The sequence below is a fragment of the Onychomys torridus genome, chromosome 16 (assembly GCF_903995425.1).
Source record: "Onychomys torridus chromosome 16, mOncTor1.1, whole genome shotgun sequence".
In the NCBI taxonomy this organism is placed as follows: Eukaryota; Metazoa; Chordata; class Mammalia; order Rodentia; family Cricetidae; genus Onychomys; species Onychomys torridus.
The window spans coordinates 68327997-68349898 of NC_050458.1; the positions used below are offsets into that span (position 1 = coordinate 68327997).

At 50.5% G+C, this 21902-nt stretch overlaps 2 protein-coding genes across 5 annotated transcripts in view; one reads left to right on the top strand and one right to left on the bottom strand.

The window, feature by feature from the left end:
- Pde1b (phosphodiesterase 1B) overlaps positions 1-12733 on the top strand; it is a 28499-nt gene extending 15766 nt beyond the window's left edge. For 3 of the 4 annotated variants that reach the window (XM_036207827.1, XM_036207828.1, XM_036207830.1), the window contains 14 exons: positions 2544-2657; positions 3933-4115; positions 4279-4345; positions 4646-4762; positions 6840-6980; positions 7343-7443; positions 7527-7652; positions 7771-7872; positions 8852-8972; positions 9216-9297; positions 9621-9729; positions 10190-10320; positions 10859-10981; positions 11433-12733. In XM_036207827.1, the coding sequence (XP_036063720.1) occupies positions 2544-2657; positions 3933-4115; positions 4279-4345; positions 4646-4762; positions 6840-6980; positions 7343-7443; positions 7527-7652; positions 7771-7872; positions 8852-8972; positions 9216-9297; positions 9621-9729; positions 10190-10320; positions 10859-10962 (1498 nt within the window). In that variant the 3' untranslated portion in view covers positions 10963-10981; positions 11433-12733. Of the gene's footprint in view, positions 1-1685; positions 1754-2543; positions 2658-3932; positions 4116-4278; positions 4346-4645; positions 4763-6839; positions 6981-7342; positions 7444-7526; positions 7653-7770; positions 7873-8851; positions 8973-9215; positions 9298-9620; positions 9730-10189; positions 10321-10858; positions 10982-11432 lie in introns of those variants that run through there. The other variant, XM_036207829.1, reaches the window with a different exon arrangement.
- An 895-nt stretch (positions 12734-13628) lies between these two features.
- On the bottom strand, positions 13629-20738 carry Ppp1r1a (protein phosphatase 1 regulatory inhibitor subunit 1A). Its single transcript, XM_036209050.1, has 7 exons — positions 20500-20738; positions 17299-17359; positions 16327-16364; positions 15862-15925; positions 15196-15351; positions 14204-14310; positions 13629-13753 (listed from the first exon to the last, which is right to left on the bottom strand). Exons 1-7 carry the CDS (start codon positions 20581-20583, stop codon positions 13748-13750), a joined length of 516 nt encoding a protein of 171 aa, XP_036064943.1. The 5' UTR covers positions 20584-20738; the 3' UTR covers positions 13629-13747.
- Positions 20739-21902: the final 1164 nt, after the last annotated feature.

Genomic DNA, 21902 nt, shown 5'->3' on the forward strand with positions numbered 1-21902 from the left:
ACTACATGTGTGTAGGTGCCTGTGGAGGCCAGCAGAGGATGTTGAATCTTTGGAGCTGGAGAAACAAGAGTTCTAGGAACTGAGCTCAGGTTCTCCGGAAGAGTAGCAAGCACTCAGCCATTAAGCCATCTCCCCAGTCCCTCTGGGCCACATTTTAATTTTTTTTAAAAGATTTATTTATTTATTTATTACACATACAATGTTCTGTCTACATGCCAGAAGAGGGCACCAGATCTCATTATAGATGGTTGTGAGCCACCATGTGGTTGCTGGGAATTGAACTCGGGACCTCTGGAAGAACAGCCAGTGCTCTTAACCTCTGAGCCACCTCTCCAGCCCCACATTTTAATTTTTATTTTATCTCCAGGTCACATTTTAATACATACTGATTAAGAATTAGGGGCTGGAGAGTTGGCTCAGTGGTTAAGAGCACTTGTTGCTCTTGGAAAGACCTTAGTTTGATTCCCAGCATCCACATGAAGGCTCCCCAACTCCTCAGGCACCAGGTATGCCTGTGGTACACAGACATACATGCAGGCAAAACACTCACACACACACACACACACACACACACACACACACACACACACACGAATTAGTGACTTGCCCAAGGGCACATTGCAGGAAGTGAACTTTGAACCTGGAATTCCAGCTTCAAAGACTATACAGTGTAGTAAACCATTTGAGGAGTTGGGTTTGTGCATTGGAAATGTGGTTTGCAATCCTTTCCCAGCTGCATTGTTAGCAGTTATGCAAATAAATGCAAATAAGAAGCGTGGGTGTGGCTGTTCACTTGGGAGCCTGCACTGGTTTTCCTCTGGCTTGGTTGAGAAAGACAGTGATGGGCATTGATTGCTGGGGACACTGCTTTTGTTTGAAAGGGGTCTGAGTGAAGCAGTAGATGAGGGTAAGGGTGGGAATATGAGGAGAGGTGAACCACAGGCAGTAGGAGAGGCCTTTCTTTCTGGGTTTGTGTGTGTGTGTGTGTGTGTGTGTGTGTGTCTGTCTGTCTGTCTGTCTGTCTCTCTCTCTCTCTTTCTCTCTCTCACGCGTGTGCGTGCACACCTGTTCCAAAGCCCCCAGTTGCAGGGACTAAGTAGAGAGAGAGGGAAGCCCTGTTTGGGCCAAAAGGCAGAGTGCACCTTTTGTTCTCTGATATCCTGGCAGATCCTGGTTGGTGGCTTTTTCTTGTTTATTTGGCTGGGAAAGCCTTCCAAGATATCTAGTCCCTTTCTGTTCATTTTCCCTTGTGAAGCAGGAGTGGGCTGAGTTTTCCTAAGCCCACCTTCCTTGTCTGACAACTGGCTGTTTCCACATGGAACCAGTGGGGCCTGGGTGATGAGGTAGGCAAGAGTCCACTCTGGAGGCGCAGGGCTCCTCCCTCTAGCTCCCCACCCCTAGACTGGCCCCTTTCCCTTCTGCCCCATTTACTCTCAGACATGTAGGCCAAGACTGCTGGGCTCTGAGGTGCGACTTGGCTGGTGATACTTCTCAGGGCTGGCTATTTTCAGCACCCCTATTCCAAAGCTCCTGAGACCCCAGGATTCTAGAGCCGATTCTGTTCAGGAATGCCATGCCATTGTTTTCCCTCCCCCAGCATCCCTGGGAATTGATGCTAATTTCAGCCTCTGGTCCCTGACTCATTCTCTTCTCCCTGACTCACAGGGTGACCTTGGGTTTCTGAAGCCCCTCTCAGTGGGAAATTGTCCTAGCTACTGTCTCATCCTACCTGGGCAGGAGAGCCTGTGTATGGGTGAGGCTGGGGGGGGGGTTGGGGGGGGAAGTGTTGGGAGGGTGGTGAGTTGCTTTCTTCAAAATCATTGTCTAGAGCCAGAGAGTTTCATTTGGAACTCTGAGCTGCTCTTGCCAGACTTCCAAGAAACCTCTCAGTTAATCAGTAACACCTCCCCCACCCCCTGAATCCAAAACTGCAAAGCATGAAGGGACTGTCCCCTTGGGGAAGGCATCAGATGAGTGAGAGCCTGGCCTCACCCCACCATTTTGCCAGGGTAGAACTTCAGCTGGGCACAGTGACTCTGCCAGAGGTTATCTGTGGCATAAGCCTGGGCAGCCAGGGGTTAACTTGCTTTGTCCTGGTTGATGGATTCTGGAATCATAATCCATTAGCTCTGCCTTCGTGGAGTGAGGCCAGACAAAAGCATTCAGATTGGTCTTTGTCCTGTGGCTTTGCTGTCCTTGCCAGGGTCAAGGGGCTGCGGACTTGCTCCTTCCTCCTCTTGACCAAGACAATGAAAGGATTCTGGGGATTGTTTTGATTGGTGTTGACCCCAAAGCCCTCTCTCATGGGGAAATATTGATACTGAGAAATAAATCATCTCCAGAAACATCACTCCTGGGGCTGCTACCTGCCTAGGCTAAAACAGAAGCCATAGCCTGGCATGAAAAACACTGACTTCTGTTATTAGTGTTAGAATTATTAAGAACTTGGAAGACTGAAGGTGTTTCTGCAAAGTGTTCCCTATTGGGGACCCCCTGACTGGGCTATAGTGTCTAAACAGGACGTCTGTATTCATACCCTGCAGGCTGCGATACATGGTGAAGCAGTTGGAGAATGGGGAGGTTAACATCGAGGAGCTGAAGAAAAACTTGGAATACACAGCTTCCCTCCTGGAGGCTGTCTACATCGATGAGACACGGTGAGAGAGGCCTGCAGACAGAGAAGGAAGATGTGAGATAGGCAGAACTCCAGAGAGAGAGGACTGCAGAGCTGGAGAGAGGACTGTGTGACAGGGACAGACAGACAAAGAGAGGGTGGGGCAGAGATAAAGAGGCTGTGAGATGCAGAGATAGGGATGGACTGCTTGGAGAGGGCTGGGGTAGAGCTCAGTGGTGGAGTGCTTGCCTCACATTCCTGGCACTCTGGTCTGATCCCCAGTGCTGGAAAAGACAAAAGGAAAAAATGTGATGGCTTCAGAGGTGCAAGGGACCCTAGAAACCATCCAGTCCTAACCTACATGGACTACATCTCTAGACCTGTGTTGGCCTGGAGGGATGACTCTGATTTCTTTTGGCTACTGAGTACTTGTAGTGTGCAAGGATGAATTGAAATGTATCTATAAATTATATCCTGGCTCTTAGAGATAGAAACCCGCCCCCACAAAATATGTCATTCACTCATTGTATGTTGATTTATTTTGAAATAATATTTTGGAGGAATTAGCATAAATACAATTTACCACTAAACGTACCAGTTTTTAAACCACTTTTTCTTTAATTTTAAAAAGATTTATGTTAATTTTACTTGTATGTGCCTGTGTAAATGTATGTATGTATACTACATGAATGCCTGTGCCAACATGGAGCAGAGAGGGTGTGGGATCTTTTGGAACTGGAGTTACAGGTGTTTCAACTGCCTAATGTGGGTTCTGGGATCTGAACCCTGGTCCTCTGTAAGGATAGCAAGTGTTCTCAACCACTGAGCCATCTCTCAAGCTCTTTATCAGTTTCTTCTTACCATTTTCATATAGCTACTAGAATAGTTAAATCTTTCTTTTTTGTTGTTGTAGTTTTTGTTTGTTTGAAACAAGGCCTCATATAATTCAGGTTGGCCTTGAACTTGCTATCTAAGCTAAGGCTGGCCTGGAACCCTGGTCCTCCTGCTCTACCACACCTGGAAAAAAAATTAAATTTCATATGTGAACCTTATAGTTCCTTTCTGGTGCACTGCGCTGCCCTGTAGAATCCCTGGAAGGTGGTGTTTCATTGTCTGCTAAATCATGTCTATTGTGATCTCAATGCCTCACACAGTGAGCTCTTTCACTAACTGGAGAGTTCCATAGGAAGACAGACACAAAGAGCCGTAGTAAAGGAAGGGAAGGTGAGGACTGAGGGGCAGAGTCACTGAGCTCGTGTGGCTGGGTGCAGGGTCTCTCTTGCTTTCTTTCCTCTGTGACTTTCCTCCTGGTCCCCAGGCAAATTCTGGATACTGAGGATGAGCTTCGGGAGCTTCGGTCAGATGCTGTGCCTTCAGAGGTGCGGGACTGGCTGGCCTCCACCTTCACCCAGCAGACCCGAGCCAAAGGTCGCAGGGCAGAAGAGAAGCCCAAGTTCCGAAGCATTGTGCATGCTGTGCAGGCTGGGATCTTCGTGGAGCGGTGAGGTTTGCCCATACTCAGCCTCCCCTGCCTCCATTGTGCCCTCTGTCCCGGCAGCCTGGTCTTTCGTGACCTTACTTACCCTGACCTATCTCCACAGCCCCAGTTGGCTAAATCTCTGCTCCTCAGACTGTATATTCAATTTTTCTATGTTCTTTCTTAGGATGTTCCGGAGAACATATACTGCTGTGGGCCCCACGTATTCTACTGCAGTCCACAACTGTCTCAAGGTGACCCCTGGGTTTTTGGGAAAGAGGAGAAGGTTGTGGGTTGAAATAGCCATTGGGACTTCTAGATTCTGTTTGTGGTGTGATTTTTACTCCCTTTTAAGTACTATTTCTATGTTCTTTTGAACAATTCTGCCCACTTGTCTTCTTGTCTTTCTGGTTCTGAGAGACATCTGGGATAAAAGAAACCTACTTAACCACCTTTGCTTCATTGGGAAGTATGCCTAGAAGTCCAACTGGTCTTGCCAAGGCAAGGGAGCTCTGGAGGGGAGCTTTCCTGCCTAGTCTGTTGTTTCTCCACAGAACCTGGACCTCTGGTGCTTTGATGTCTTTTCCTTGAACCGGGCAGCAGATGACCACGCTCTGAGGACCATTGTTTTTGAGTTGCTGACTCGGCATAGTCTCATCAGCCGCTTCAAGGTTGGGTACCACCCCCCACCTCTAGACTGGTCCCTACACTCCTCTCTGTGCTGTCCTAAAAGATTCCCAATTAGTAGACTTCATAGCTCCTGAATCCCGCCCCAGTGTCAGGGATGACACCCCTGCTCACCCCATTCTTGCCTCTCTTGAAACTGCTGTAATCCAGCCTCTCGCTTTACTCACTGCTTCCTGAAGGTACAGGTCTGCGAGCATTTAGCTTGGGACACTGCTCATGCCCCTTTCCTTCTCAGTGTGTCCTGCCTGGGATTAGAGTCTCTGCATTTGTTCCCTGGGGGAGGGGAGGGGTCAATGTGCGAATTTGACTAATCTGTCTCCAGCTCTGGAGATTTTCTGAAGGGGACTAGAGAAGAGCTGAGAAAGGCTGTATGCTTGGCAGAGGAAGACAATCTAGACAGAAGGCTGCTCTAGATCCTTCATCTGGAGAGAACAGTGCTGGGAAGGAATCGGACCAGGAAAAACCATTTCAGAACCCAGGGTTGACAAGAGACTTTGGAGTGACACCAAGGGTGTCAAATAGATATTGAAGGTGAAGTGGCCTTGAAGGGCCTAGACTAAGTAGTAGAGGGTGTGTGTGTCAGGGAAGGTGTCCTCCTGGCAGTCCTGTCTGACTTCACTGAATACTGTCCATGCAGCTTCTCCCTGACCCTTGACTCTTCCTCTTCTGACACCCCGTAAGAACTGTCATGGTAGCCATGAGCTGCTCACCTGGCTTCTCCTCCAGACCTTCTGGCCTGGCCTCCTGAACCTTCCTTGCCACTCCCAGGCCCTTCTCCTTAGAATAGCAGATCCCGTTCCCAGCTTCTGTTTCACTAGGTCATTGTGATGAACTTCAGACACCAGCTTGTCTCAAAGTCCCTCCCTGTGTGGGTGGATGAGGTTTAGAGGCCCCAAGAGCAGCTGCGCTGGGTTGGCTTTAGCCAGCCTGCTTGACTTCTTCACAACAGTTAGAGAAAGGGATGTCCCACTGGGTCCTGGTCAGGCTTCTCTCCCAAGCTCCCTGGTCTCTTCCCTCCTTGATCCCTCCTTTCTTTTCCCTTCCCTTCCCTCTAGGGACACCATGGCAACGCAAAAGCAAGGGCAGTTGTCATGGAAACAGTCCTTTAAAATTCCCTGAATTTGGGGCACAGCCCTCCAGGGGTAGGGGTGGGGGATGCTAGGGTCTGAGAAATGACATGTCTTCTGTGTCCATTGTCATTCTGAAGCTCATCTGCAGAAGCCTCCCCAAGTCCTGAGCCCTGGATCCCTTCCTGGCCTCAGGTGAAGATACTAGCCTTGGCCTCTAGGAGCCTTGAGCTCTCAAAGGAGGCAAAAATACCCCAAGGGCATTTGTAGTCAGGGCTAGAATTGAGAGTGGCTCTGTCCATGAGATAGAGGCTCTTGGGGTGTGTGCATATGTGTGTAAGTATTGTGGGCCTGGTGAGCTGCTCATTGGCATATGTGGAGTGGAGGTGGTCAAGGAAGGCTTCTCAGAGCAGCAGGTGCTCCACATCTGCTGCAAGGGTGCTCTGCAGCTCACCTTACTCTTCCTTTGCTTCTGAGCCTTCTCTATGGTATTGGATTTGGGGATGGTGCAGGTAGTTGGAAGGTAGGAGGGAGGCTTTCTTTCCTTTTCTTAGAAATCTCCAGGGAAATAATAATAATTATAGATATTCTTTAGAGAGTACTTACTAAATGCCTTGTACTTTTCTCACTGAAGCCCGGATAGGTGGTATTATCTTTATTTTGCAATTAGGAAGGCACAAGGAGGCATGTGGATTACCCAAGGTCACACAGGCTGCAAGTGGTAGATCCTGAATCTGAGCCCCATTCTCTTGGGATCAGAGCCTGTACTGGTTCTCTGGGCCATACCCAATTCTTTTTGGAGAGGGTAGGTGGGTGAAGTGGGGTTGAGAAGGTCTCCTTGCAAGCCTGGAGCTTGCAAACCTTCTTGCCTTAGCCAAGTGCTGAGATTACAGGTGAGGGTCACTACACCTGGCTACCTTGTAAAGAATGCTGGGATTGCCCACCTCATCACTCCTGTAGATCCTTGATGTCTCCATTCTTCCCACTCCTGCAGATTCCCACTGTGTTTCTGATGAGTTTTCTGGAGGCCTTGGAGACAGGCTATGGGAAATATAAAAACCCTTACCACAACCAGATCCACGCAGCTGATGTTACCCAGACAGTCCATTGCTTCCTTCTCCGCACAGGCATGGTGGTAGGTGCTTGGTCATGCTCCTGCTGTTCAGATCCTGTGGATCCAGAACTAGGAAGTCTTGGCTGTTTTCTCAGTGCCCTTTTCCTCATCCTGCTTCCTTGGTGTCCCAACAACTTCAGAGTCAAATTGCATTAACTTCATCCAGAGAATTCCCAGGTGTACCAATACTTCTTGGGCACTGTTGGGGATACATGATGGGTGTAGTGGGCATATGACTGATGAGGACAGAGGAAGGTCTCCAGTCATTCTGAGAGTTGAAACATGTGGCTAGCTTTGATGATAGATGGAGTGCTGTAGTTGTGAGGAAGGTGTCTGGGCAGTGACTAGCAGAGGGCTAGTCCAATCTTCTTCCTCTTCCCTAGCACTGCCTGTCAGAGATTGAGGTCTTGGCCATCATTTTTGCTGCAGCCATCCATGACTATGAGCACACAGGCACAACTAACAGCTTCCACATCCAGACCAAGTGAGCAATGGGGCATGGTTGGGGCAGGAGGGGCCAAGGTTGCCAGCTTTATAGGGGGCTGGGCATGACATATAGCTTCACAGGTCAGAATGTGCCATCCTATACAACGATCGCTCGGTGCTGGAGAATCACCACATCAGCTCTGTTTTTCGAATGATGCAAGACGATGAGATGAACATTTTTATCAATCTCACCAAGGATGAGTTTGTGTGAGCAGAGGCCAGCATATGGCATCCCTGACACCCTTATCCCAGCCTTCTTTTCCCCATATCCTTCAGTCCTGCCTAGTGCTGAGAGGACCAGTCCCTTATCTTTCTGTCTGCTTAGAGAACTTCGGGCCTTGGTTATTGAGATGGTGTTGGCCACAGACATGTCCTGCCATTTCCAGCAAGTGAAGTCCATGAAGACAGCCCTGCAGCAGCTGGAAAGGTAGCACATGGAGGGGTGTAGGCAGGGTAGACCAGAGGGAGGGTCTTGTGAAGTAGCATGTACACTGGGCAGTTGGTGTGCTAGGTTCTACCTGGTTAAGACACTCCTCTGGTTCCAGGCACTTATTTGAGTGCACATGGGTGTGTGTTGTGTTTGTGAACATGGGCTTGTGTTTATCTAAGGGTCTGATGGAGGGTATTGGCTGGGGACCTGGATAGGGGTTTTTATTGTAGTTGCATGGCAGGATTACTCTGGAATGTAAGGAATTACATTAGATTTTTCTGGACACTTGTCCTTATCTGAATGCTAACAGTGAAGTGCCTCCTTTCACACTAACTCCTGTTTTAAAGGCCACTGCGAGAGTTGTGTGAGGTTAAAAAAGAACAAAGACAGAACAAATGTTATAATTCTATCTAATGCTGTTTAGAAGTGGCTAGGAATGTGTAAGTGTAGGTTAGAGAGAATGGACTGTGTCCTGAAAGTGTGTGTTGACCTGTGTGTATGGTGTCTGAATGGGGATTGTGGTGTCACTGTGAGACACCATTTGGGGGTTAATGACAAGTATTATGATGATTCCATTGTAAATAATATCACTGAGTGCATATTATGTGTCTGACATCTTGAAATACTTGTTATAAGTCATTTAATTCTCAGAACAACTCAATATGTGGTAGGCTTATTATTTTCACTTTTGGTTTGAAAAAATGAATTATGGATGTTTTCAGTAACTTGCTTAGTGTCTCACAATAGTGGGTGGTAGATATTAGGGGAGTCATTCATGCTCATTGATTCTAAGAGCTTAGGTTCTCAGCTACTGGTCTGTGCTTCGACATCTGTACATACAGATGAGTTTGCATGTGTGTAGACTATTTAGAGTTATGTGAAAAGGAGTGTTTGTGTGACTGAAAGTTGGAGAATGGCCAAGGTCTCCTTTTCCTAAAAGACCATTTTCCCTCTCTTTAACATCTGCCCTAACCAGGATTGACAAGTCCAAGGCCCTATCTCTTCTGCTTCATGCTGCTGACATCAGCCATCCAACCAAGCAGTGGTCAGTCCACAGCCGCTGGACCAAGGCCCTAATGGAAGAGTTCTTCCGCCAGGTAACCCTGCCAGTGGAGCCTTCCTACCCCCTGATCTGGAAGCTTCCCACAACTACTCCAGAGCTCCACCTTTCACTCTTGAACTGATCCCAAGCCTGTGGGGTCAAGTCTCTACCCACAGAGCTGGATACTGGTTATCTCTGTTCACCCCTCATTTCCAGGTCAAAGGGTAGTGTCCTTTTCTCCCATTGCAGCCACGTATCTCCCCAGCCCTCCCAACCCTGAGGCATCTTCTCTTCCCAGGGTGACAAGGAAGCAGAGCTGGGGCTGCCCTTCTCTCCACTCTGTGATCGTACCTCCACATTGGTGGCTCAGTCCCAGATAGGTGAGTCTGAGGCAGAAGAGGAAAGGAGCTGTCTGGGTCTGGCCAGGCTTGTTCTAAGCCTCCAAGTTCCCGAACTGTTCTTGTTGAGGCAAGGATGCTGGGCTGGATGTGGGGTTCTGTGACAGATACCTGGAGCTGCATTAGAAGGGTCTCTCTGGGCTCACAAAGATATATGGTCTCCAAGTTGTTCCCAGTGGGAAAGTTCTAGCTCCAGGTCACTTCTCTAGGCTTTGTTACTTGCAGCCTGGGCTCACAACCATGAGATTCTTGCCTCTGCCTAGTCCTCCAAATGAGACATTTTGCTGCTTGCCCCCTTCCTGCAGGTTTCATTGACTTCATTGTGGAGCCCACCTTCTCTGTGCTGACTGATGTGGCAGAGAAGAGTGTCCAGCCCTTGGCAGATGATGACTCCAAATCTAAAAGTCAGACTAGGTGACTGTAGCTGGGGTTACCATATGTCCAGGTTCATTGCTTGCACAAAGAGGATTCTTTCAAGAGTAAAGATACAGCCTAGGTGGGAGGGAGGGTGGGAGGGAGGTGAGATGCTTCAAGTTTGAAAGCCTCTTTGCTTGTCACAGAAGGATGACTAGAGGGGTGTGGCTCATACCTAGGCTCCCTATATTACTTTTCCCTTAAGGGTCGAAGCTGTCTTTCAGATAATCTTGTTTCTGTTTTCCTTCTACCAGGAGACTAAGTGTGGAGAGGGAGGGGTGCAATTATGGGAAGATAGACAAGGATTTGGGGGTATTTAGAAGAGGGAAAAGAGGAGGACTGCAGCCGTACCCTCTTCCTGGTCTTCCGTCTCTTCCATGCTGAGGGCTAAGAACTGGCTTCTGAAGAGGGCTGGGTCTCACATCTGGAACTGGGGGTTTGTATGGGGTCTTGTTTCTAGCTTCCAGTGGCGCCAGCCTTCTTTAGATGTAGACGTAGGAGATCCCAACCCTGATGTGGTCAGTTTCCGCTCCACCTGGACCAAGTACATTCAGGAGAACAAACAGAAGTGGAAGGAACGGGCAGCAAGTGGTGGGTGTTGTTATGTACACACATGCGTGTGTGTGTGTGTGTGTGTGTGTGTGTGTGTGTGTGTGTGTGTGTGTTCATGAACATTCTAGGGCTGGCTGGTGGAGCAACAGCAGTCTACTCTTTGCTAAGTCCCAGGCAACTCTTCGACTCCTGGAGTTGGAAATGGAGCCAGTCAGACTGAAATAGGAGGCCACATGAAAGGCTGGCTGGTTGGTTTGGACTGTTCTAGAATGAAAGCTGGAGAGGTGATAGGGACATCCACAGTATTCTAAGCCCTGGGACCCTGTGCACATCATGGCTGGACTCTGCACAATGTGGCTACCTCCAAATGGTGCTCCTGGAGATCTGGGTTACTCGGTAGTTCTGGCTGCACTGTGAGCAAGGGCTGTGAGTTTTTCATGTGAGATGGGTGGAGGTAGCTCAGCTTGGAGGCAGGTGGTAGATGAAAGTCAGTTCTCTTATTTTCTTCACATACACCTTGGTTCTGGAGAAACTACTTCTTGACCTAACCTTAGCTGCTTTGGAACACCCTTTGTAGGCATCACCAACCAGATGTCCATTGATGAACTATCCCCCTGTGAGGAAGAGACCCCGCCCTCCCCTGCAGAAGATGAGCACAACCAGAATGGGAATCTGGATTAGAGAAATGGGGGCTGGCCAGGTGAGCAGGAGGGCAGCCAAGCCAGTCTGGCTTCAGGTGGCTCATCTCTGGGCTCTCTGCTCAGTAGGATGTTCTTTCTTTTTCCAGGCAATAAAGCAGAGAATTGGAGGCATTAGACTGAGCCAGGGCATGGGTGGGAAGCAAGGGGCTCCTGGACCTTCTTTGGTCCCATAGTTCTTCCTTGAAGGAATAAAGGACAGCACAGACAGGGTGACACGTGCTAGGCTCTGTGAGGTTAGGGGACAGGCACCAGTTTAGGCAAAACGCTCAGTGAGGACAAGTGAATAAATGTGACTTTATTTCAGCCCAGCTCACACCATTGGCTGCCATGCATCTGAAGGGCATCAGCTATTCTGGGGACCAAGGGAGGACTGGGTGGGATTTGGAGAAGGGAGCTCAGGTTAGAGATGAAGTTCAAGAACAGAACTGAAGTGTCTCCTCCTTTCCACAGGTCCTCATTGAGTCCACAGTCTTCGATGTCATTAGCACTATCCATCAGGACTGGTTCCCCCATCTGCTCCAAGGGAGTGTGTTGCTCGTGGGAGAGATAGCCCACCTGAAAGCCAAATGCTGGAGCTGGTGGGGTGGGGGAAGTTCCCCTCCCCATCCAATATCCAATGGGACACAAGCCTGGGGAACCACATGCCCCCAGTGGTCACTGTGCCCACCCCTTGCCTCTGGACTCCCTTCCTGGCCAGGGGCTACTTGGGAGGGGTGAGCTTCCTGCAGGTTTCCTATGGCCTGGAGGGGAGGGTCAGAGATGCCAGCCCCCTTGGCCCTCTCCATCCTTCTTGCCTCCAAGTTTCTAAGCAATACATTTTGGGGGCTCCCTCAGCCCCCACCCCAGATCTTAGCTGGCAGGTCTGGGTTTCCCTTACTGTTTCCCAAGGAAGGGCCATAATAGGATAGGAGGCTGGCAAAGCCCTGCATGGGAAGGGCAGGTGTCCCTTTAGATACTTTCCTAGGATGAGGTGGGGGACATCCCCTTGACCCCAGACTTGCACTGCTTTGGCCCCACTCCCTTGCAAACTCCCTCACTGATGCCCAGACAGTGGCTGGGAGAGTAGAGGAGCCATTGGGATTATGTCTGCAGGAAGACTTTCCTGGGAGTCCTCAAGAACCTGGGGCTGGTCTGGGCTTGAGAAGCTTGTCACCTGCCCTACCTGGGTCTCTGGCCCTTTGCCTCCTTTCTATCCCTGGGGACTAGGAGGCTCTCATCCGACAATGTCTGTAAATGCTTTCAGGTCTTCCTTCAGGATGTATCTTATGAGCAAAGGAAGGAAAATACAGCTGGCCCGGTGTAAGTGGGGTGAGGTATTACCCAGCAATCCATGTTGTCACAGAGTGGGTCCTTCCTGCCTCCCTTCTCCCAAAACTGGCCCACCATGAGATCCCCCTCCCTGGGCCCCTGGTGGGTGGAAGGCAGATGGGGAGGGGTTCAGGGTTGTTGTATCCTGAAGCACACAGAGCAAGTGCAGCCAGGCAGAGCCTCTTCCTGTCCTCAGGCTCCTTGCCCCACCTCACCCAAGAAAAGGCCAAGTCCAGGTGACTGCCTCCTCCTTTCTTGTAAATACCAGCCATGCATTTGTACAGTGGGCCCTGTTCTCGTGAAATCCATCTCCATGGTCATTAGACCTGCCACTCTGAACCGCATGTGATTCCCCCATGCTTTTGGTCTCCCAGGCCCCTGATATAGCCAGAGATCAATAAAAAAGGGAGACCCAGCTGGATGTGTGTGGTGTTGACAAGGCACAAGTTCTCGCATGTGTCTTTATAGTTGTTTTCATGTGTCTTTATAGTTAGTAACTCTGGCATGGTGTTCTCCCTAAGTTGGAGGGAGACGCAGGTGAAGCCTATCTGCTACCCAGGCTATGCTCTTTTGGGCTGTATGGCACTGCTGCACCAAACAGGGTGAAAGAATCTTGCCTCTTCCCTTACTCTCTTTAGTTCTTTGGGAGAATCAGAATCAGCATCATGAGACGCCTGGTTGGGACTAGAGGCCATTTCTCCATCTGTGCATGACCTTAGTATGTAGGACAAGGGGCGATATGGCTCTTTGGGTTTCTAGCCACTGGGTTCTCAGGAAATCTTTCCTATCAAGCTGGAATAAGAAATAGTGACCACAGAATTGGAGGCCAGGCAATTCCAAATACTTCTTTCTCAGGGGTCTAGAGACAAAATGCACTTCCTGCTTATGTCCAGCAGATGGAGCCATAGCACAGTCCTAGCTATCTGTTTTAGAGCAGCAGTCTCCCAGAGTACAGCCCTGCTATGTGGGCAGAGCTTTCCTCAGTAAGATAGGAAAGCCTTGAGGTGACCTCTGACTTCCAGATTCCCATTTTTCTTTATGAAAGTAAAGGCAAGGCTTCTGTCAGTTTCCCTAATTCCTTCCCTAGTTGGTCCTGAGGGTGGGGGTTGTGGAGTGCAGACAAGAGCTGAGGGAGGAAGGGATCCCCAGGCTGCAAAGAAGGAAAGCACCAAGGACCTAACACCAAATTTATCACTTCTTTTTTTCTTTTTTCTTTTTTTGGTTTTTCTGAGACAGGGTTTCTCTGTAGCTTTGGAGCCTGTCCTGGACTAGCTTTGTAGACCAGGCTGGCCTCAAACTCACAGAGATCCACCTGCCTCTGCCTCCCAGTGCTGGGATTACAGGCGTGTGCCACCACCGCCCGGCAAATTTATCACTTTTAAAAACAAGAGATTAAGAAACATCCAGTGTCCATGAGTTTCCACACTGCAGTGGTGATCCCAGGATGTCAACTCCTTTCAGACCTGTTTCGGGGAAGGAAAGGGAAGGTGATTGAAGGGCTGTAGGCTCATCCTTCCCTCTGGTCACCCCAACTATCCACCTTCTGAGGCAGCTTTTGCTGTGGATCTCAGTCTGAGCCCTCTCTCTTTTAGGTAGGGGTTGGGAAGTATCTCTGCTCTTAGTCCATAATACTTTGGCTCCAACTGCCCTTTACTAAAAAAATCAAATCAAATCCATGGCCTACTTGCCATCACCTGTTCCAGAAAGTATACCCAACAAACTCTTGATTTGATCCTTTCTGCTGTTACTTAATCCCCTCTCTCTTTGTCAGAGGACATATGTGGCCACTTACCACAAAGGCTGACTTTTCAGTGACTAAATAAAGCTGCTCCTTTGTCTACTCCTCTGGTTCTAAATACAAGGCCCCACAACCTGCTCTCCTGCAAGCCCAAAGCGCAGCCTATGGGGCTTACCAAGCTGGCTCCCTGGGAATCCAGTGGGGACACGTGGGCTGAGGTGTCCTCTGTGCTGGGCTGCACACCACGTTGCTCCTGAATCTTGGGGGTGGATTCTGCAGATTCTAGGGAGGGAAAGTGGGTGGTGGAGGGAGAGCCGGCCCTTATAAAGGGCTGCAGCTGTTGAGAAGGGCCCAAGACCCACTGGGAACAGATTTACCCTGCAGTCCAGGGTTTCTCTGGTCACAGTTACTATGATAACCTCACTTTCTTTTTTCTCTTTCAACAGAGACTGAAAAATAAAAGTAAAACAAAACAAAACCCCAAACCCTCTAAAAAGTTAAAAAAAATTAGAGTATAAACTCAAATGAGACCAAGTCTGACATGAACTGCTTTGAGGCTATATTGTTACTTATCCCACTCAGTGTGACCGACCATTCACTGGACTGTAGAAAATGTATGTGTTTGATTACCGATGCTCTGCTGGGTGTGTTATGTAACACACAGTATGAGCACTGTATCGCTTTCACATAGTTGGAAATGATATGAATTCTGGAATACATTTGGGATCGTGGCTGTGGATTATCACCATCAGCACTACGTTCTCTGTATTGAAGGATTTGTATGGATCAGGTGTTGAGCCAGACTCCTTGGGAGACTCCAAGGCAACCTCAGTGAAATAGACACCAGCTCTGTTGGTAAACTGGCCAGTGGTGCCAGGACTGTAGTCCTGGCTCCACTGCAGGGCTAAATACTGTTTTCCAGTGTGGTTGGTTTTTTCCTCATTTCTCAGCCACAACAAGATCTCTGGAGTCCAAGGTGGTAGCTTACAGTAAGACAACGTGATTCAAACATGTGATGTGTGCAATACATCCATGTCCTTGACTGGGCTTTAGGCAACTACTCCATCTCTCCCAGGCTAAGACTCCTCCCCTTGCCCCAGGGGGTAAAGCTGTCTTCTTGCAAGCTTGGGAAACTGCATTCTGGGGCCCTTCCAGGCTTGTACATACTTTGTGCTATCCCAGGGGTAACCAGCCTTGACGCTGAGCCTGTGTCTGAGATCCCAGGTGGGCAGGCCTCCTGGTTCTCTGTGCTCTCAGTAGCTCCCTCAGGTTCCTCTCCTTGCTTCTGTTGCCCTAGGTGATGTTCAACCATTGTCTGGAGCTCTAGGGGCATAGAGAAAGGAGGAAACATTGGATATGACTGCCTAAAATCTCCCTTGAGGGGTTCTCCCAAATTCAGTGGCCCCACCAATTGGTCTGTGCACATTGCTGGGTGCTTGAATTTCCAATGCATTGAGAGCTAAATAGCAAGGAACATTGGCTGGGCAATAAGGAGAAAGAAAGAGCCTTCAAGTACACAGACACTCCTAGTTTACTAGGATCTATGGTCTCCCTAGGCGCAGGAGAGAAGCCTCAATTTGGACTCAAGGAATATAGTACCTTCCATGTGCTATGCTGATGAGGTCACATGTGCTATTTATCTGCCATAATGAGGAGGTGGTATTTAGGCTTGGGCTATGAATTAGTTTTACCAAGGCCACAAGAGACTCCTTCACATAGCAACAGCTCCACTCAAAGAAAGGCAGCCCCAGTGACCCTCAAGGATTCCCTGCAAAGGGTTACTAGATCTCCCCAGCTTCAGGCAGAAGGGAAATTGGAAAGGAGATGCCAAACCTTTCATGGTGGGTGTGGTCCTTGTCATCTTCTTCCGTTGCCGTGGAGACATTGACAAAGTTGACTGTGAAGGACACAGAGCCTAGATGGGTGCCAGCCCTTCTCACCCTCCTCCTCTGCCTTGGCACACTTTTGGATTAGAAATCAGGGCAGGTGGGTTTCAGGAGAAAGAGAAGATTCCTGTCTTTTAGCTGTTTCCACAAGGCTGACTCATGGAGACTGTGTGTGAGAGGAAGGTGGAGTGTGTGTAGAGGTACTCCCATACACCTTTTGGGCTGGGGTGCATGGAAGAGGGCATCAAAGGCTTTACTGGTAGGGAACATGGTTTTTGCTTTGGGTTCTGGGGAGCTTACGCAGGGCCTGTATATGCGAAGTGGGTTCTCTCTCTCACTGAGCCACATCCTGGAACTGGAGGACCAGGGTTTGGCTTTTGAGTGCTGGGTTGAGAGGGAGGGACCAGCTTACCTTGAGAAGTGGGTTGGGGATCCGGTCTTCATCTATCTCTGGGGGAAATAGGAAACAACAACAACAACAACAGCAACAACAAACAACAACAACAAAAACAGTGATAAGAGCAGGAAACCCAGGGAGTTCCCAAAGACCTGAGTTCTTACGGAGAAGGGACTCTGCAGTCACCTCTGCTCTGAGCTGTCCCAGGAGCCTGCTGTCTCTGGATCCCCCTGCACTGCTGCTTGGCTTTGTCAAGACTTAGGCCCTGTGGCCAGGCTAAGCCTGCATCCTAGCCTTAGGCTTTGAGATCTATGAAGGCAGATTTGGGGTCCTTCTGTTTTTTTCCCTTCTCTGCAGCATCCAGGTCTCTTTCTCCTCCTAGTTATTCTTTTGCCCCCAAAGCCAGAGCTGAGCTTTCACAGGAGCAGGGCTGCCTGAGAGAGAATAGCAAACTTGTTCTGATTAGGCCCACAGATGTGCATCATTTATGGAAGTTGGGGGTAGGCTGGAGATTTGGGTATCCCAGATTTCAGACTAGCCTGGTCACTTCTTTTTCATACCTACCAAGCTCCTCTGACATTCTCCAATACCTTGTTCTGTCTCCAGACCTTGGTGGGGACTCTGGTGACAAGAATCCCATCTGCTCCCTGAGCTGTTTCTAACCTTACCCCCTGGAGACCTGATGCTAGATGATGGAGGCGGTCTCTCCCCCTCACAGCTGTCACGGCATTTGGGAGTGGGGATAGTGACATCGCAGTTGCTGGAGAAACCTAGAAGGCTGTCGCTACAGCAACCTGCACTTAGTTGGCCATCCCAGTTCCTGGAGGGCTTAGGAACCAGGTGGTTCCCTCCCCTCCTAGCACGGCTCTATCTTTCTAAAAACAAAATAAATCCTGCTGAGGCAGCACAGGTGAATGTCTACTACCCAAGTCTGCCCTTCCTTTCTAGCACCCATCCCCTCTTAAAGGCATTTGTCCTTTGGGTTACCTGGGGATGACTGGTCACTGGTCAGCACAAGTGTGGCAGGGGTGGGGCGGCGCCTCCGAATCTGAGTTAGGGGAGGGGGAAGAAAAGGTCAGGTTAACCAGGAACACCACTCAGGCCAACTCTGTACATCCCTCAAAAAGTGTCAAGTTAACCTTAGAGTACTGTTGGCTCATTTAGGGATGAGCTGTTCTTAGGAACTCAAGAGACTACCTGGGCCGTCTACATGTTTCCTTCCCTGCACTGCCTCCTCACCCACTCTTGTCCTGTTCAGCTTTCCTTTCAGAAGCTTTGTCAACTCTGTGCATCCTTTGTTGTCCTTTGGTCCATCCTGGATCAATGGTCAGAAATAACGTGAGAGGTCAGAGGACTTTCCCTCAGCCTCTAGTGCTCCCCCTAAGCAGATATTAACCTTTTGTGGGTTCATACCTGTCTGCAGAAGGCCTCTCTCAGGCTCACCCATTAAGAAGGAAGAAGGACTTGAGTACACCTCTTCCCTGGCCACCACAGCTCCTCAACACTCTAAAGTTCCCTTAGCCTTGGACACACTGGCTTTTTGATTGGTCAGGGAAAAGGGAAGTGGTTCCAGTGGTGGACAGGGCATGAGGAGGGGTCCTGGGTAGAATCCTGGCCAGCCACAGGGGAAATTAGAATATAAAGCTGGTTGGTGGCTAGGGTTCCAACTGAACTCCAGCCCCCCTCCTGCTGCTGGTTTTTCTTCTTGTCCTGCTGTCTGTTGATTATTGCTGAATTCCACAGACTCTTGGGATGTGTAGTTTTTCCCTTTCTGGGGAATGTTTGGAAGAGAGTGGCACACAGGGGTAGAGTTCCTGCAGCTCTCTCAGGGCAGCTGTGGTGAAGCAGGAAGGAGTCCACTGAGGACCCAAATGATCAGGGTTAGATCTGTTCGTATCTATCACTTGGCATCACCACCACTGCCAGTGGTGGGTGGAGGTGACAAGATGCCTAGAAAGTGGGAATAGTAGGAGGGACTGTGAGCCAGAGAGGGTGCTCTTCTCAAAGAAAGAACAGCATGTATGGAACGGGGCTGTGTGTGACCTCTTGCTTCAGGGGAAATCAGTGGCATCTGTTTTTAGTGACATTTCAAGGTCCCAGTAGAGCCAGACGTGTGTGTGTGTGTGTGTGTGTGTGTGTGTGTGTGTGTTGTGCATGTTTAAATAGTAAATGTGAATTGTCTCTGACTGTTCCTGGTACAAGATGCTTCATGTATGTGGGAGTGGGACCACCCCTTTGCTAGGATCTGTCTCCTTACTTGCCTTCTGACTGAGTAGGGGTGGGGTGGGAAGGTTTGGGGTTTGGGGTGGTTGCTGGAGGAGTGGAAGTGACCCAGACTGGTGGATTTGGGATTAATGGTTTGACATAGCACCTGTATCAGGCGCTCAAAAGGTCAGCAGGGCTCTGTGAGGTTGGGCAGGTCTCTTAACAGACTTTTTGCCCTAGATAGAGAGATTTGAAGCACCCTGAGTCCTTGAGAATTGTGATAGTGTCAGGAGGGAGGAAAGCCAGACTTCCTGGGTCCTAGGAACCCAACAGAGAGGTCTCTTTTCTGTTTCTGCCCCACCTCTCCTAGCTCTCAAGGACATATGAAGGTTGTGGTGGAGGTTAGCAGTCTCCACCCTAACCCTGCTGTACACTTAGCTTCCCACTCTTTCCCCACCTCCACCCCATGGAGGCTGGGGTAGGAGCTCCTGCTATGCTTAGAGCTTAGCTACATACTTGGTAACACAGCAGGAAGGATGGGGGCAAACTTTTAGGCCCAGGAGACAGATTTCTGAAGACTAGAAAAGAGTGGGTAGAGTCCCAGCTCTTTGCCCATTTTGGCTCCTTAATGCTGTCATATGCCCCCATATGCTCCTTTGCCCCCAGCTCCGTGAATCAGCTAGCCTGCCCTCCTCCCTCCCACCTCAATACCAAACAGAAGCAGGTGTCAGGTCCTGTCTGCTAGTGGGAGGCAGCTCTCAGAACTTCTAACTTCTACAGACCCACTCCTGGGCCTCCTTTCCTGGGACAGAAGTCATTTTAGCTAATCTCCTGTCTCAGGGCATAGGCCTATTTCTTGAGCCCATAGAAACCACTCCTCCTCTCGGGTGTATGAAGTCTCAATACACCCTCCCCAGCCACACCTTACAGCTCTGGAGATGCCCAAGGCCAGGATACCTGGCCTTCCCTTGCCCTGAGAAGTAAAGTTTCAAATAGCACATGTGTTGGCTCTTTTCATCCACACCCAAGTCTATCCATCAGCCTGAGCATCTTGGAAACCTCTCTCTCTTGCCCATCCCTAGTTGGGGAGCTTGGCAGTGAGTAGCTAGAGGCAGGAGCCCCAGCCTGGAGAGAGCAAGGTGCTCTTGTGGATGGGTAGGTCTCCACATGGCCAGGGAATGCGAAAAGAGACAGGCTGCAGGTAGTAGTCCTTTCCATACGCTCACTGACGCTGAGACACACTGCTCACTCACACACTGCCGCCTCTGCCAGGCTGCTCTGAGCTAAAAATAGGCCAGGCCAGGAGGCTGGGCCAGGGCCCTGCACACCCACCCGGTGAGCCAAGCTCTCTTAGTGGCTTGCTCCTGACTAAGCTTGGACCCCAGCCCCTAGGCTCTCTAGTCCACCGCACTGAGCCCCGCATCCTACCCCCACCCCCTACTCCAAAGGGCAGGAGTTAGACCCAGGACCCACGTGCTCCGACTTGCAGAAGGGAACAAATATCAGCTTGCAGACCCCCGCCCTCACCCCAAAGCTCCTCCTCCATCGCTGTTCTCATCCCCTTGGGTGCCACACTCAGGGCCCAGGTGCGAACAAGTCGGAGGGGCGGAGCTGTATCCTCTTCCCACTAGCCGCCCCCCTTCCGGCGGTACCCTTTAGGTCAGTGCCGACATCCAGCGGTAAACTCCCGGGGTTGACTGAGAGTAAGGGGACGCAAGGTCGCCAGAGGAGGAGGGGGTCGTGTCCACAAGGCAGAGCAGGGAGTGAACGACGCTCTCGGAGACTCCCAGCACAGGGACCCGCACTGATGGGGAGACCTGGCTCCGCCGTTGGGGGAGGAGATGGAGGACCCTCCCCCCATAAATTGGGCGAGTGCGTCCCAGAAGGGGTGCGGTGCCCGGCTCGGGGGCGAGGCAAGGATTCAGGTTCCACGGCCCGGTCCCTAGACCGTCGCCGAGTCTCGCTGCCCCGCCCTTCCCATACCTGCTCGGCCGCCTCGGGGTCCAGGTGCGGCTCCAGCAGCGGGACCGTGAACTGGATCTTCCGTGGGCTGTTATCCGGCTCCATGGCTTGGGGACCGGCGGCGGCGGGACTCGGGCTGGGGCGGGCGCGCTCCTTCTCCGCTGCGCTCCGGCCCCGGCCCCAGCCCGGCGCTCGGCTCGCAGCTCCAGGCTCGGCGCGCCCCACTCGGCCAGAGGACTGTGCTGCTGCGGATTGGCTCTGCACCGCCCCTCCCGGCCCCCTCTTCCCCAGTTCCTGAGCCTTAACCCCGTCGTGGCTGCACTGGAGGCTGTGCTGGTCGCCGCCTCTCTGGCTGGAGAGCCAGACCTGGGCGGGTCGCTGTTCTAGTCCATCGGTTGGCGGGCATCCAGGTATCCTAGAATTCTGGGCAGGGGGCGGGGGTGGATGTGAAAAGGGGCCATCAAGAACTTCTTAAAGCTGGGGTAGGTTTCAGGGTCTGGGAAAGTGGAAGGGCACAGCCTGAGAAGAAGATTGTATTTATGATGTAAAGCAGATTTCACAAAGAGAAAAGATGGAAAGGGAATTTAGGTATGCAGCAGGAGAGATTAAGATTAGACTATGGAGAAGACTTTCCCTTAAGGAAAATACTAGCGAGGAAGTGAAAACTTGGAGGGCAGTTATGGACTTTGGATCCTGTCCAGTCCAGGGAACACCCCGGACAGGGAGAGGAGGGGAAGGCCTAGGAGGGTCTCAGGAGCGTGACTGGAATGAAGGTGGACCAAGGGCTTGGGGAAAGAGGGCCATTTAGGATAAAGAAGGAGCCATGGGGGTGAAAGCCAATCCTGCTTGTGAAATAGATTTCATTTTCTGCTTGCTACATTGTGGGCCTGCAAAGTAGGTGAAAGGCCTTCAAAGGGAGGACGGAGATGTGGTAGAGGGATGGAGAGGGATACCCCTCTGGTGGAAAGGCCTGTTTGCAGTTGACTGGTGTCCACTTTCATTGTTGGCAGAAAAATGAAAACGCTTTGCTGTGACTGGAGGCATGGAAGTTAGACTAGGAGGAGAACTTACTGGGTTGGTATGGGACCAGCATACCACTCAATACTATCCAGTGAGGATGACTGGATATTCATAGGAGCTGGAGTGCCCTGTGCTAGGGCGGGGGTCACTGGACAGAGAGAGGTGGGTGCTGGACACTGGGGAGTGGGCCCTGACGGATTTAGGAGGCACTGAGCCGGAGAAGAAAGACTGCAGTGCTGGAGGAGGTGCAGGGCAGGGCCAGGAGGTCAGTTTCTTTCTAATCTTAAACTGAACAGAGGGGAGGGTCCAGGAGAATGGGCTCTTGACCACCCCCACCCCCTACTCTAGTGGGTAACTTTAACCCTCAATCTGGGAGCCTCTGATAGGCTTTCCATGGCCCCTTC